This window comes from Cornus florida, unplaced genomic scaffold (assembly GCF_030987335.1).
Source record: "Cornus florida cultivar Cherokee Brave unplaced genomic scaffold, ASM3098733v1 CherokeeBrave_3.0.0_Hap2_Chr01, whole genome shotgun sequence".
In the NCBI taxonomy this organism is placed as follows: Eukaryota; Viridiplantae; Streptophyta; class Magnoliopsida; order Cornales; family Cornaceae; genus Cornus; species Cornus florida.
In genome coordinates this window covers 93386445-93402808 of record NW_026775571.1, presented here as the reverse complement: position 1 = coordinate 93402808, position 16364 = coordinate 93386445, and the positions used below count along the sequence as shown (strand labels likewise).

The window sequence follows — 16364 nt, the reverse complement described above, 5'->3', positions numbered from 1 at the left end:
TGTTACAATTAAGGACAAATTCATCACAAAAGATTATTTTACCCTTCTTATTAAATTTATCATTTTTTATTAAATTATTTTTCAGATTTTTTCTCTTATCTAAATTTTAATTATACTAGTTATCTTAATTTTATTATTAGTATCAATTTATCATAAAAGTGGGAAAAAAAATTGTAGCTACTATTTTCTAAAATGATTAACTTATTATTAAAACTTTACTATTTATAATAAACCATGATACTTAGTTGAAACTTTTTTATCTTAAAATTACATTTTTTTATAAAATATATAATATATTCATGAAAAATTAATAAATTACTTAAATAAAAAATTAAATAAATTAGTTAAATTGTTTTAAAATTTTCTACTTAAGTTTTTTATTTAAATAATTAATTTCAAAAAGTAAAAGTATATTTATGAAAATTTAATGGAGAATATGTTATCAAATTAGTATGAATTTTTTCATAATTTATTTCAATGAGAAAAATATATTAAGTTTAATTCAACAAGAAAGGGCATTATGGTCATTAAATGAAAATAGTCAAGGCATTGGGGTATTTTGCAACTAAATGTGATAGTTCAGGGGGTATTATGTGCAAAATATACCTCAGGGGTTTATTTGCAAGTTCGAACATAGTTTAGAGGGATTTTTTGTACTTTACCCTCCAATGTATTTATAGTTGTTTAGACAATCCTAAAAGCCTTTGGAAAGTTGACAATTTTGTGCAAAAACTTTCCTTTAAATCCAAATCAGAAAAAGAATCAAGTTGGTATTCAAAAGAACTTTCCTTTTTAGTTGAGAAAACCATATAATGTTGCGTTAGGTGTACAAGAATGGAATGGAATGGAACGCCCCGGATTTTTCTGGATTATTTTTAAATTTTTATTTATTTATTTTTGTGCATCTTTTTGCATGCCATGCGAGCCCCGAAGGCCGCTTAGGCCATTTTCTTGAGATGAGGGTTTTAGAAATGCATTTTAATTATTTGAAGTCAATTAGACTTAATGAAATCAATTTTATATATTTTCAGAAGTCGGGACGATTTTTGAGCTCGGGAACTTCTCCCGGTTTGGCTATTTGCGTTGACGGGCATTGTGGTCTTTTCGTACATATATACATAAACCTATATCTATACATTGAAGTAGATATTTATGGGATGTAGATGGTATTGCATTGAAAGGGAAAGGGCAAGATAGTGATTTCACCTAAGTTAGTAAACCATGGGAGGTTGACACTTGGCACATTGTTGGCCATTAGGAAGTTGCAAGACAAGCCCAATTTTCTCATTTCTTTCCCATTTTCGTGCATCTCTCTCTCTCTAGTTTCTTCCTCTTTCTCTCTCTATATCTCTAAGTTTATATGTATCCATGTCTTCCATTGTTTCAAGACCATTTTTGAAGGGTTTAGGGTAGGATATAGAGGAAGACCAAGAAGGGAAAGATGATGAGCTTGGAGAGGGCTACCATTTGACACCAATATATCTTGCTAGGGCTTGGAGGAATTTTGAGATTAGGGCTTGGCTAAGGGCTTGTTTAGCTAGAAGAATTGAGGTAGGGTTTCCTAATGCTCTAAATTTTGCGTTTGATTGAGCAAGTATGCTATGATTTTTCTTATTCCTATTCTTGCATATGAATATGTGAAAAATGTGGATTTAAATAGCTATGTGTTGATATTAGGGAAGCATGCTAGAGTGTGGTTCAACAATGTGTTTAATTTATGTCAAATGTGCGTATAACATGACTTGGATGCAAAGTTACTTAAATGATAACTGATAGCATGATTCGTGATGACATGAGATTTATGATAAATATACTTATAATTTTTTGTGAGAAATGCCATGATTGTGTGCATGTTGTGATGAATGCCATGTTTATGTTATTATTAGTGTAAGAATGAAATTGTAGTGAAATTGAAGAAGTTGATATATATGCACGATGTGGTGGGGAAATTGAGTTAGAGGTGTATTGGACCATTCTAGAATGGTGAGAAAAGTGAGCAAAATTGACAAATTAGCCATCTTAGGATGGGCGGGAAAGAGAAATTTAAAAATGGATCGGGTATCGCGAGCCCGGTGCTAACTTGACCTAGAGGGGGCGTGGTTCGGTGTAGGACGTGAAAAAGTTGATACTATACCCCAAATGGCCAAGAGGCCAGGAGAGTGTCAATCCCAGCTTGGTAAAGTCGGTTAGCGTTGGTGGGAATTGGGGTCGGTGAAGGTTAAGTGTGGAGTCGGTTAACACTAAGGTTGGGAAATTATGGGCCATTGCATTGCATTCTACGTACACTAGTATGAAATACCTAAATGCTATTGTTGAGATCGATCCTCTATTTTTCATTTTTCAGAAATTTCATCCGAACTTTGAGTACTCGTAACTTTTTCATTTAAAACCCAAATGGGGTCGTTCTTGAGTCTAACTTGCATGTGTTTTAGTCATCTTTCTAATGGGGTAGGTCTCATTCCATATTTTTTATAAATAAAATGACCATTTTACCCTTATCAACCCTAAGGACCTAAAGTGAGCCCACAGTCGACGATATCATTCTTTCATGAACCGATTTGGTTAGAAACAATTGGTGTGCTATCATTATGACTCCTACAATATGGGGAGGTACATAATAACCATTTTGCCCTTAGTGCCCTCTAGTCGGGTTGAAAACCAGTTAGCAATTCGGATTTACGAATTTGGGTCGTTACATAAAATCATTTTGTTTTTCTGAGATTTCACAGCACACTGTAATATAAACCATTAAACTATTTGATAAAATTTTCCCATAGAATTCCAATCCCAATTAAAAAGATCCACAAACCATTTCCATGGGTTTTGAGCAAAATTACAATTGAAAAAAAGTGCTCTACAAGTTCCACAGGTTTCAAATATACAATTGAAGTGCACTTGAGGGATAATTGTAAAAGAGAAAAGAAATCATAAGAATTTGCAAGCTAACGGCCAACAATTGTTGTAACAGTTACATTGTTTGAAGAACAACTCCTTTGGCTCTGTTGAGAATTCTGCATACTTGAGACACCTTTTATTTCACTAAATGCAGGTTGCTTTGGAGTTGGAAGATTTGCAATTTCCCTACTAAGCATCAAAACAATAGTAGAAATAGTTGGCCTATTAGCAGCGAATTCTTGCACACACAGTAGTCCTATATGTATGTATCTCAACATCTCCACTTGGAAGTATGGATCAGAAGTTGTTGGATCTATAAGCTTTACAATCATATCTTCTTTCCATAATTTCCATGCCTGGAGAGATTAGCAAACCCATGAAATGTCGGAATTAGGAAGTTTGAAGTTAAAGAAACTATGGAGTTACTGAGACAAAGATTCATGTGAACTTACAAATCTTAGAAGGCTCAAAGACTCTTCGTCATGATAAAAACTAGTATTTTTTCGCCCACTTAAAATCTCTAATAATAGTACTCCAAAGCTAAAGACATCAGATTTTTCGGAGAATCTCCCTTCCATTGCATATTCAGGGGCCATATAACCACTGCATTATATCATTACAACCCAAATAGTAAAATTATTTAAGTTGAAGTACCCAATAAGAAAAAATGATTATCACAGGAATGATTGATCATTTTGGACAAAGCAAGAGCTACTTACAAAGTTCCAACAACCCTTCCAGTGTTGGCTTGGTCTTGGTTGCCTCCAAAAATCTTTGCCATGCCAAAATCTGAAATTTTTGGATTTAAATTTTCATCTAATAGAACGTTACTCGTTTTTAGATCTCTATGAATAATCTTCAATCTGGAATCCCTGTGAAGGTAAAGTAGTCCTCGACCAATCCCTTCAATAATGTTGGCACGTTTTCTCCAATCCAGAACTTTTTTCTTGATTGGATCTGAAATAATATTGAAGAAAAGAAAAAACAAGTTGGTTAAAGTTGCAGGGAAAATAAAATAGATGGTATTAGTAGATTAGTATCTTCCTAAATACTATAAAAGAAGGCATTCTGTCCTCTCAACACAAGAAGTTTCTGCTGATGTTAAGTTTAGATGTTGAAATAACTAGAAATAACATAAACAACTTTAGCATGAACTAACCAAAGAGAACTGCATCCAAGCTTTTATTTGGCATGTATTCATAGATCAACATCTTTTCTTCTCCTTCCACACAGCAGCCAAGAAGCCTAACAAGATTGCGATGCTGGAGTTTGGAAATTACCCTAACCTCATTCATAAACTCCTCCAGCCCTTGTCCAGAGGAACTTGAAAGTCGTTTGACAGCTATATCTTGTCCGCTCAACAATTTTCCCTGAAATTAATAATGAAACTGATTTCTTTCTTTTCTAGTACAGCGTAAAGCTCTGGATGAACAAGCATTACCTTGTACACTGGACCAAAACCACCTTGCCCGAGCTTATTGGCCACGTGAAAATTGTCTGTTGCAATTGCCAGTTCCTCAAAACTGAATAGAGGTATGTCTTCAAGTTTAATTTGGTTAAGATTTTTTTCATTCGAATGATCTGGATTCACTCCCCTTCTTTCAAATAACATCTTCTCCCTCTTGTTCTTCCTTCCTGATTCAAAATTTAGTAATAGGTAATCTATGTAATAACAGCAATATGTGCTAATCTCTTTTGCTAATTTTAAAGGGCATATACCTCTTTGTCTAGCCATCCACCTCCAGGAAAGATAAATACAGATAGCAATGGTTAATAACCCTATGGGCACTGCAATTTTGACAACTAGTTTTGTGCTTCTCTTTTTTCCTGTAAAAGACAACAATCTTTTAGAAAGTAGTAGGGTTAATGTGGATTAAAAAATTGAGAATTAGACAATTTCCGTGGCTCTCTTTTTCAGTGGGCAAATGGGAAAAGGCATTATACTTGTGCTAATATAATAAACTATGCTTAGAATATGCAATGGTTCAAATTCAAGTGATATTTGCTCATTCTGAATCAAGAAGTAAAACAAACAGAATAAGCAAAAGAGGATGATGAAAAAAAGACTTACCAAGTTCTGAATATGCAACACGAATGTTAAGATCTGCTCCGGCATAGGAAAATTTCTGTATGTCAATTAAGTCTCCACTCCACTCCATACAACCAAGGCCACTGTAATATGCATAAGCTATACAAGAGCAATTATTCAAGCACTCACTTTTGCACTTGTCTTCTGAATATGTAGTTGACAACTCGGCAAAGGCGGGCACTTTCACCGTCTTTAGCTTCAGAAACGCATCTTCTTTGCCCTTTTCACCACCAGTACTGTTGTTTTTCTCGCACTGCAATTGACTCCTCCTCACACATCCACCGGTCCAATTTCCTCTACTCCATTCCTCAATGTCATTTGGATTAAATCCTTGTAAACAGGTGCAAATTGGGGCACCATGCACATTGCAGCTTCCAAATGGACCACACTTGCCATAAACTTCACATTCAGTAGCAGGAGCTGACCACGGAATTTTCCAAGTCTCCTTTCCTTCTTCCCGGTACGTGTCCATTATATTTCCATCAGAACTTAAGGTAAGGTATAGGGTTGACAGAGAAGGCTCATTTGCGTAAGTGTAAGTCATAGATACATTTCGTTCTTTGTCATCTAGAATTTGAATTCTGCGATTGTATACAGAAACCATTTGAGGTATGCCAATAAAAATCTGCCCACTCCATGGGCCACTGCGCCAGTATGGATGACTACCATTCCATACATAAATTTCTGGAATATTCAGAGGATTGATGCCAAAAGTGAACCTTCCACTGGATGGATCTGAAGGGCTTTTCCATGCGGTCAGCCGAATCTTCTCATCTGTGAACTTGTTGGTACTAAGTTTCATCCCCTGCAAGAAAGAATCAGAAGGGTGTTCAAAACTCTCCCATATTTTGTTTCCATTGGAGTCATCTCGCAAGACAAGATTCCCAGAATTTGAAAGCTGGGCACTTGAATTCACCGGAGGATTTGGAACATCTGATGACCAAACAATCTGTTTGTGTCTATCCAAGACCACAAGGTTGCCATCCTTGGATATTGTCAGAATCCCGGAAGAGTCATTAAGAGGTTTATCTCTATTGGCGACCCATACCACAGCCTTCACAGAGATCTGGTTGTACCAGATACCAACATACCGGTTAGTAGAATTAACAGGACTAAAAAATCCCAGCTTGAAGGTGGCACCATTGGAGACTATAGCTTCAGGGTCATTGATGGGTTGAGTTGATGTAATTGTGTTTATGGCTGTGCAAAATACTATAGTACAAGAACAGTAAAATATGAGAACAGGGATTGAAAGAAGAGTCATTAATCTTGTAAGTTCCATGGCAAGTCTAGTGCTTCTTGTTGGTGAAGAAGATGGATGGTGTAGTGTCTATTTGTTGCCAAAGGAATTCAGAAAAGGTTGATTATTGTAGTCGCAAAATTTGACTTCCACAGTCAACTAGTACTGACGGAGACGATGATAGACACCACTCGATGAAATGAAGGGGACCCACAGCTCGAATGCGTTTACATAAATGGACACCACTGGATACATGAAAGATCTTTCTCTTGATAGATAGAACAAACATCCGATAATAAAATATTTATGAGATGAAAATAAATAAATAAATATGTCAAATGGTGACAGAACCGGGTAACAATCCGAACCCGAACGCCATTCTCGTGCGGGTGCGGGTGCGGGTGCGGGTTTGGTGATACTGGATCACGAAATAGGTCTAGTCTGCATCTAATATTAGAGTATGTAGCCAATTGAAACCTTATTATTTGATTTAAAAGCTTAAGTTGTTAAATAGTATTGCATTCCTGTTTATATATGTCTAATTCTTTTTTACTCAGATTCGGACAAGTCTCCTCTAACTTTACATGCGGAGGGCTCACGACTTTTGTTATTAAGGGTTCCCCTAATAGCCTTACTCTATTATAAATAATGGCGTTTCGTTGGAACACATTTCCTGTAAAAGAGAGTTTCATACTAGTATATGTCAATTTGTTGGATATTAAAAACATTATTTTTAGGATAAAATTAACCTCACTTTCTCTTTCACTTTATTTTTGGCAAACAGAATAAAGAGAACAAAACCACATACATCCATTTTTGTCAAATTCAAATAAGTTAATGAGATTTCATCAAATAATTACAGAACTGGTTGCTATCAATGGAAAATAAGCAATATGCATACAAGACAGACTGACTTCATAATTTTATTTTTATTTTTAATAATTACAACCATTTTAATGAACAATTTAATAAAAACTTATACACAAAATCTAAAAGAGTATAAAAATTGTTTCAAAATGGTGGATCAAAAATATATGTTTAGGAATTTTTTTAAGATGATAGGTCAAAATTATATGAAAAACACGAGCAAAATTGATTAAGATTCTAACGAGAAAAAGAAACTGAACAAAAAGGTTAATAATGGTCTGTATTGTTCTCGGACTTTCTGGACTTTGAATCATCGCAGCATTCAGAAGCTTCAAGTCTTGGTGTTCCGATGGACTTGCAGAGTAAGATAATTCCGAAGACATATGATGCTTTTATGTGCCTTTTCTCTGCTACTCTCTTCAAGTTTTCTTGTGTTTATGTCCTCATGAAACTTAAATATTCAACCTATATATATATTGCAGCAATTGGGAAATCAAAATAGATACTTGATGTTTAATTAGATATTAATTTCTTTGTAGCCATTTTTTTTTTTTTTTTTTCGGCATTGTAGTCAATTGTTAACATATGAAAGGAGGAGTTTGATAACAAAAGGACTAGGTTGGTTGGACCTTTGGAGTGTATTCAATAGTTTTGAATAATAGAGAATATTTATTTTCTTATTCGGTACATAGGTCATCCCAAAATATTAAATATTTTGAGGAGATGGTATCGACAATGACAATTCTTAAACTATGAATATAGTAATTAATCTCGTCACATTTAAAGATAGGATGAACTTGAATTATCATCACATTTAAAGGTAGAATGAGACGAGTATTTTCCGAAAAAAGAATGAGACCAACGCTATACTCCCGTGATATTTAGTACTTCTCGTTCAATTATTATATCGAGTGCTTCAATTATTATATTGAGTGCTTCGTATTGGTGAAGGTGTTATTTATGTCCAAGGACCACCGTGGATGGATCAACAATAATATAGCCCTCCATTTTTTCACGAGTGATGACAAAATGGATTGAAGGGGTCCCATACCCACAGCTGGAAATTCATTATTCTTTCCTCATACATATCTACATCTTAAATATTGCATTTTTTGGTAATTCAAACAATTTTTTTTATTTTTTTTGGGTTTTTTTATCAAAGGGTACAACATAACTATATATAAGTATTTGGTTTATCTAGTTTTATTTGATCCACGAATTTTATAAAATATCTTATTTGAATTTTCAAGAAAAAAGATGCTTCAAAGTCCGTGCTCTTCAAAAGCCTGTCTATCGACAACTTTGTTTAAAATTTCATTAGAAAGACAGCAAATTAAGGAAGAAGCCGAAACCAGAAGAATGAAGTCAACAATTTTGCCAGTTTATTTATATTTGATAATATGAATATTCAACATAGGCATTTGAAGATGCATCACCTTCAAATTACAAGGTGCTAAAAATGGTGTTGCATCAAGGTCCCACTGCTAAGTCAAACGTCAAATTTGTAATTATATTGAGGATGATCTAGGGGAGGGGAATTTATGCACTTGAAAATTCTAGGGAAAAATTAGGCATAGAGTTGAAAATTCTAGGGGAAAAATGTTTCAAGGATCTACCATCCCCAATTTGAAACAAAACATTTTGGGCTATGAAGTCTCTAACTTCCATAAGGTGTTTCCAGAACATAGATTGCTTCTGTTTAACCACACAGGCCATATAGAATAAAAATGAGCATACATGGTTTGGAGCCAAGTCATCCACAACCTGTTTTTTCCTTGAATGAAGTCCTAAAACAACATTTTGCAGATTTATCATTTTCAGAAACGTTCATTAATTTACCCAAAACTCCACTCGGCCTTAGGGCATGATGATATAATATGGATAAGCAACTTAGAGGTGTGAATAGATTCAACTTGTTCTTTTATTCGATTTTTGTTTAAATTTAATTTTCCCAAATCAGAGTAAATTAAACAACCCACAAAGTAAAAGTAAAGTGCAAGTAAAATAAAAAGTAGATTTAATCCAACAAAGAAACCTAATTGGAGGAATTAATCCAACAATTGGAAAAACATCGGAAACAGTTACGTGGTTTTGCTTGAAACAATCCATTATAGATAAAACAAAGTATAATGGATTTTGATTCAGATTCACATCCCTTCACTTTATCAAGAACCAACTTATTGAACGACTTTGGCTTTGCGACTTCCCCGTCTAAAAGCTCTTGACTTCAAGCTTACTCCCTTGATTTCTATAGAAGGTTTGTTGGTAAAATAACAACACTCCGTGAATGTTTTGACCCCTTCAAAGTGTGATCGATCCCTCTTTTTCTTTAAAATCAATTTTTGAAATTGAAAAATTGTTTTGATGACCGGTAACAAAAAATCTTTAATGAAAACGAACTCCGATCACAGAGAGAAATACATCATAAATAACTCGTGTATATAATATGTGTATTCAAATCAAAAAATAAACAATCTTTGCAAAATCTCTCTAAGGCTCTCCTAGGATTTGAAAACTTGAATATTGGAAGCCCTAATTATTTTGAAAATATAGGATATATTTATGTGTTCATACAACCCTAATAATACCCTTTGAAAATTTTGGTAATTACGTGTAAAGACTTCGCTTTAAAACTAAATTAGTAGAACTAAATTAGGAAAGGAATCAAATTGGTATAGTGCTTAAATTTTCCTTTTTGGTTTGAGAAAACCCCACCGGTTGCCTTTTGAAGTCCCAGCAGTTGGATTTTTCTGTCTGGGAGCTAGATTTTGGTCCTGAAAAATTTTGGCTAAAAATACAAATTTTTACTCTAAAACTTCTACCTCTCGTATAAAAGAGGGTTAAGTGCGATATAAAATTAGATTAAGTGCACTAAACCCGAGCTATGAGTCTATGACACTGTTGCAATAATTGTTGCAATTTAGGACAATACGTTAACCAACCATTTACAGAAAGTAATTTACCTTTTTGCCCTTAAATTGAAAGGCATTTTTATTATTTTCCAACTTGATATGCTGACGTGGCAAGACAGTCCTACTGACCAATTAAAAACAGCACATCATAACCTTATCATCATAATACAATACTTTCATTTCCAAACAATCTTCCCTTCAGATATAGGGACGAAGTTGCTTTTCATTGCTGAATCATTCTTTCATTTTGCACATGATCTACACCAAGAGTTCTCCAACAATTTTTCTATTGGGTTTGGATGGATTGAGAGGGACAAAAGTAGCAAACTTAAAAAAGAAAATGGTGTCAAAGAGTCTGGATGGAGTTTGGGTTCAATTGATATGTATAATGGAGTAATTAGTAACATATGGAAAGTTAGGTTATCGGTCTCATTTTTCTTAATCCCCATTATCACCGAGTCCTTGAGCTGAATGTTGTTCTCAATGGCGTCTGCGATTTGTATTGGATCCCTATTCTATGGCTTGGCAGACCCTTTCCGCTCACCTTCCATTCGGAGTTTGACTGGGTTCCAAAAAAACTATCTGATTCTGTATTGTAAAGAGAAAAGAACTTTTTTGAAACACGTACACTTGCTGGGATCTTCATTGAAGCTCTGTTCTCTTCCTTCCTTGAATAGACAACAAAACAACCCTAAAAGATAGGCCACAATTCCATCACATTTTAAAATAGTTATCAATCATCATCTTCAGTATCATCAAAGAATGCGGGGATGAACTATTCAAGAGAGAATCAGAATTGGGTGTTTGGGTTTCTTCAATTTGGGAGTTCTCGTTCAAATAGATTTCTGAAGTGTATATTATAAGGGGTAATTTATACAACCTCCTCTATGATTTGTCATAATTACAGGCGGCACCTTATGATTTTCCTTAATTTACACAAGCTCTTCTATGGTTTGCCTTAATTTACACAGATCTCCCATATGGTTTGCCGTAATTTACACAAGCTCGTTCACCAAACCATACACTTTCAACTAATTTGGGAAAAACCTTCTTGTGAACAAAATGCGACTACCAATTGCAATATTAAGAATGAACAATCAAATTCATATATGAATCGTCTACTTAACCAACAAATAAACTAAGTGCAGCACAATCCGTCAATTCTAAACATAACCCATTAAACTAGTCATAATTATAGCACACATCAATCTAGAAAATGATGTAATTTGCAATAATAAGTCATGGAATATCAAATTAAGTAAAGATTGTCTATCTACCTACAAGCATGAATTAATTGTAGAACAACCCACTAAGTATAAGTATAATCCATCAAATTAATTGACAAACTTATCTAATAAAAACTATGTCTAGCCATCACTAGATTCTCAATTAACCACACATAGACATGCAATTAATATAGAAAAACTAGTGTAGAGATCAATTCCTAAATAATTACTCATAAGATAATATGTAATCAAATAGAGAATCAATAAAAAGAATTAATCCATATGAATCATGTAAGACATAATTCCCAATTTAATCATATATAGACATGTAAATAAACTAGAGAATTAATAGGAATAATTAAACTATAAAAATCATAAAAATATACCAAGATTCATTTTATTCACAAGGTTAAAGCACTAATCACAAGATATTATTCCCCAAAAAGTATGAAAAAGATAAAGGTTTAGATTACAAAGTTGGGGCTCATTCAAGCCCCAAGGAGAAGTCTAGCCAATCATGGAGGAGGTGGGTGTGATCTTGGAACCCTCAAGGACAATCCCCAAATATGGCTCCATCTTCTTACTATTTTTCTTTGTTGAATTATAAAGAGAGAGTGTGTAGATCTAGATATGTGTTTTTAGAGCCTCTACTCTTCTCTTTTATTCTAACCATAATCTCTAACTTTTCTAGAGAGAGAAAATAAAATTACAATGTAATAATAAAATGGTAAAAAGCTCCTTTGTAAAATGATTCAATTCTTTTTAAATACAAGGTCCTTTTCTTAGTCACTAAGTCAGAAATGCAGCCTAAAAATATCAAATCCCGCAAGTATGTGGTAGGTGGAGTTCGGGCGCACAAGAATAAGACAACTCGCTGTCAGTACATTTTCGATCGATCATACTTTTTTTTCAATCGATCAGAGTTGGTTCGATCGATCAAACTTTTCTTCGATTGATCAGACTTTGATCGATCTCACTTTTCTCCAATCGATCTCATTTGACAGTTTTCAACATCAGCCTCCTTTTTGCTCCAGATCAGCCTCCTTTTGCTCAGATTCTCACTAAGACTTAGTTTTACTCCAAAAAGGCCTTAAGAAACCATTTTTAGCCCATTTTAACATTATTGACCTGAAATAGACAAAAATATGAAATTAGACTAAAACGAAAAAAAAAGATAGAATAAGGTCCTAAAATACTCGAGCTTAAGGGGTTTAAATGCGCACTTTTCAACGCTTATCAAAGTGCAAGGCTAAAAATTGAAGAAATTGAAGTGTAACTACTAGAATGTAAGAAATTAAAGTGCAAGACTTGGAATGTAAGAAAGGAAGTGCAAGACTTGTAATTGAAGATATGGAAAACTACTTGACGGAAAGTAGTGAAAGGAAGTACTGGACTTATCTCAAACATTATGTGAATTCATTGCTGAAATAAATGCTATATGGAATAGTAAAGTACGGGACTCAACTTAAAAGAATGTAAATTCATTATTGGAATGAGAAATACATGAAATAACAAAGTGCTAAATTTAGACATAATGTAAATTCACAGGGAAAATGAAAGATACATGAATAGCAAAGATGTTGTATTGATGTGTTGTGTGCGTTGAGCAGGATTTGCATTCTAGCCCTAAGTGCTCTATTTATAGAGTTTCTTTGCATGCAACAATTGATTTTTGGCAACTTCAGTGACTTCTACTTGTCTTGGCTGAAAGCTACCAAGTGTCCCATGATTTTCCAAACTTTTCTCAATGTTGACACGTGTAAAATCATGTTCTCCCATGATTTACAACTGATAAATAATGGTCTTTGGTGGTTGAATGCATATTTACAAGCCTTTACTGATAAACGCTGAATATATGCATATTCGAGCCCCTAAGTACGTATATGTTAGGGCCTAAAGTGATACTTCTATCCATTGTTAGTCTAATTTATGCTTAATGTGTGTTTCAGGTACTTTCCCAGATAAATGATTAAAACCGAGATTTTATGCTGATATTGAAGCGTCGTTGCAGATCGTTAAGAGCAAGCTGAGAGTTAGATTGGTGAAGTTTGAAGCAATTGAAGCCTTATAACTTGAGCCCAAGTGTTGAGGGTCGAGTATTACAATAAAGAAAAGAAGAAAAGTCAACAAGGCCAAATGCTCGAGCATCAGTACCTTGATGCTCGAGCCTTACCGCAAAGATGCTCGAGCAATATTGCAAGGGTGCTCGAGCCTTAACCAAAGGTGCTCGAGCTTTGACCCTGAAGCTCGAGCATGAGGCGTCGGAAATTAATGAGTTAATTTTGAAATGAAGGCTATGCTCCCAGGTCTCGTGCATCACTTCCATGATCGAGCATTGAGCCCCTGATGCTCGAGCATGGTATTCAGTGATCAAGCCCAAGAAGCTTGGATCGAGCAATGTTAAAAGGAAAAGACGCTTCGGAAAATAATTGAAGAAAATTGGCTAAGTGTCAATATAATGATCGAGCACCATTCATTGATGCTCGAGCATTTACTCAGAATTGCTCGAGCATTTGTTCCTGAAGCTTGAGCATAAGCCCTAAAGCTCGAGCATCCGTTCCTAAAGCTTGAGCATCCGTTCCTGAAGCTCGAGCATTGCATGACATGTCAGATTAAAAGTTACAAAATTGCTATCTTTTCAGCCGTATCTCATCCCAATTGGGCCAGAAGACCTAAAAGCCCACAAAATACATATTTTCTTCTATAAAAGAAGGCGTAAGCCTTGATAGAAGAGGTCCAAAATTCCAATCTCTTTTACGTACTATTCAGAAGGCTGAAGGTGTCATGGCTTTTAGGGTTTCTACAACCTTGAAAGTGCAGATCCTGATAAGAAAGGTGCCGTCCGTAATGATGGAGATGAACTCAACACATATGCTATCCAACCTTGCCATGAGTAGCTAATCCCTTTCTTAAGGCACTGATGTAACCCAACGTTATATTTTGGTTTGATTGTTTTAACTCTGGGTTTATTTTAATATACAATGTTTTCTTGATTATATGACTATGAGCACTTGAGACAACTCAAGTGGTTTTTCATACATTAGTAGACTATAAATTGTTATTACCTTGTCTTAGATATAATAATTTATATTATATTCTCAACCTACCTTGTTGTACGGTATCTGGCGGAGCCCTACCGGACACAAGGATAGAGGTCATATAATAGTGTTCTAACGTATTTTGCAAACGAATGTTTTCATAATCTATGCTTAGGAAAGGTGGTTCATTCACATAGTAGTTGAAGTAGGTAGAGTAGGTAGGTGAATAGTCCACGCTAACCGCAGATAGGTTATAGTTAGCTAAATTTGTAAAACATCTTTCTTTAAACTCTGAACTGAACAAATGCTATTGAGTTCAGTTCATTTGAAAACATAATTGGTTAAAATCCCAGAGTTGATTCAATTGACCATAGTATAACGATTGTGGTGAAGTCAAAACCCTAATGTCTTCCCTTTCTGACCATTCTATTTATTTTAATTTGCTGTAGTTAATATTTTGTTTAATTCAAGTTTGTTAGATAGTGACAGCCAACAAACTCTACAACCAAGTTTTCTGTAAACCATGAAACTAATTTAAAGGCTAATACAAATCACATCTCTCTGTGGGTTCGACATCCTCTTTGCATATAGCTATATCCTACACGATATCGTACGATTGCGAGAGAGGCGCTGTTGTGGGGGAGATTGTTTTTGTTTAGTTTTTAATTAGTTATTTTGGTTTACCGGTCTTTGGACTTTCTGATATCTCATCTTAATTCTTTTTCTTTTCAGATACAAATTAGCAGTGAGGATAAAGACGCTTAAGGGAGAAAAGCTTGGTTTATTAAACCTTTTGTGAGTTCTTATTATTTTTCTTGTTACTTGGAATCTTTTATTTTTGCTACTGATAGGATTAGTGGAACCAGTGCATGTTAACTCGCAAAACTAGGTCAAAACATTTAGTGCATAATCCTGAAATAGAGAGAACTTTAAGTCAATTAAGAAAGCTTAAAAAACACTTGAATAATATTGATAGTTCCTCAGATAATATGGCTAAGCACCATAATGCACCTAGTAATAATGGTAATGGTAATGGAAAACGGGTTCCACCTGTTCCTCCACAACAACTACAATTGATGGATCATATTATTCCTACCACATATACTTCCCCTTCGTGCTTTATTTTTCCGGATACTAATGTAATCCATTTTGAGATCAAGCCTGCTATGATCCAAATGCTTCCTACCTTCCATGGATAAGCAACAGAGGATCCTTATAACTTGGATGTGTTTTTGGAATTGTGTTCAACTACTAAGTTAACCACTCTATCCAATGATTCATTCAGAATGCGTCTTTTCCAGTTTTCTCTCAAAGATAAAGCAAGAACTTGGTTGCAGTCCTTTCCAACAAATTCCATATCTTTATGGGACATGTTGCAATAGGAGTTCTTGAAGAAGTATTACACTGTGGGTAAAACCACACAAATGAGGAGAGAAATCATGGCATTTTCCCAAATCCCGGGAGAACAGCTCCATGATGCATGGGAGAGATATAATGATCTTTTGAGAAAGTGTCCACACCATGATATTGCTCAATGACACTTAATACAGATCTTCAATGATAGTCTTACAGACTCGTATAGAAACATGGTTGATGCTTCCAACAATAGAGCTTTTCTGTGTAAGAGTCCGGCTGATACTTGGGAACTGTTTGAGGCCCTAAGTGAAAACTCAGTGCAACATGCTTCTTCCTCTAGGTCTAGGTCTTCACTTCGAATGCATAAGGTTGAAAAACTTTATGAGGTAGATAAATCTAGTGGGTTAGCCGCTCAAATAGAAGCCTTGAACCGTAGGTTCGATCAAATCCTATCATCTGGCTTTGCTCCTGTTGCTAATCCACAAACTGCCTTGCCAAAGGAAGTTTGTTCCATCTGTGTTAATTCTAACCATTTTGCTGACGCTTGCCCTATGTTAGGACAATCATCTGAGATCCCACAGGAGTAAGTGAATGCTGCATTCTCTAGGCCAGTTTATAATCCTTATTCTTCTACATATAATCCTGGCTTGAGAGATCATCCCAATCTGTCATGGCGTAATCCAAATCAAGGGAATACTGTTTCCCAATCTCAGGGGCAGTATCAAAATTCATCCAATCCTA

The 16364-nt window shown here is 34.9% G+C and overlaps 1 protein-coding gene and 1 non-coding gene across 2 annotated transcripts; both read right to left on the bottom strand.

The window, feature by feature from the left end:
* Nucleotides 1-2756: 2756 nt before the first annotated feature.
* Nucleotides 2757-6353, bottom strand: LOC132306804 (G-type lectin S-receptor-like serine/threonine-protein kinase At1g11330). Its single transcript, XM_059804379.1, has 7 exons — nt 4967-6353; nt 4615-4722; nt 4337-4530; nt 4055-4265; nt 3615-3852; nt 3348-3498; nt 2757-3251 (listed from the first exon to the last, which is right to left on the bottom strand). Exons 1-7 carry the CDS (start codon nt 6264-6266, stop codon nt 2943-2945), a joined length of 2511 nt encoding a protein of 836 aa, XP_059660362.1. The 5' UTR covers nt 6267-6353; the 3' UTR covers nt 2757-2942.
* Nucleotides 6354-15689: 9336 nt separating this feature from the next.
* Nucleotides 15690-15795, bottom strand: LOC132283982 (small nucleolar RNA R71). Its single transcript, XR_009472174.1, has one exon. It is a non-coding gene; the product is annotated as a small nucleolar RNA R71 (small nucleolar RNA).
* Nucleotides 15796-16364: the final 569 nt, after the last annotated feature.

Excerpts from the sequence above, each read along its gene's own strand:
- LOC132306804 (XM_059804379.1), bottom strand. The coding sequence starts at position 6,266 with ATGGAACTTACAAGATTAATGACTCTTCTTTCAATCCCTGTTCTCATA. Across the intron at positions 4,266-4,336 it reads GTTTTGGTCCAGTGTACAAG|GGAAAATTGTTGAGCGGACA; the intron begins GTAATGCTTGTT and ends TATTAATTTCAG. Across the intron at positions 3,853-4,054 it reads CTTGGATGCAGTTCTCTTTG|ATCCAATCAAGAAAAAAGTT; the intron begins GTTAGTTCATGC and ends ATATTATTTCAG.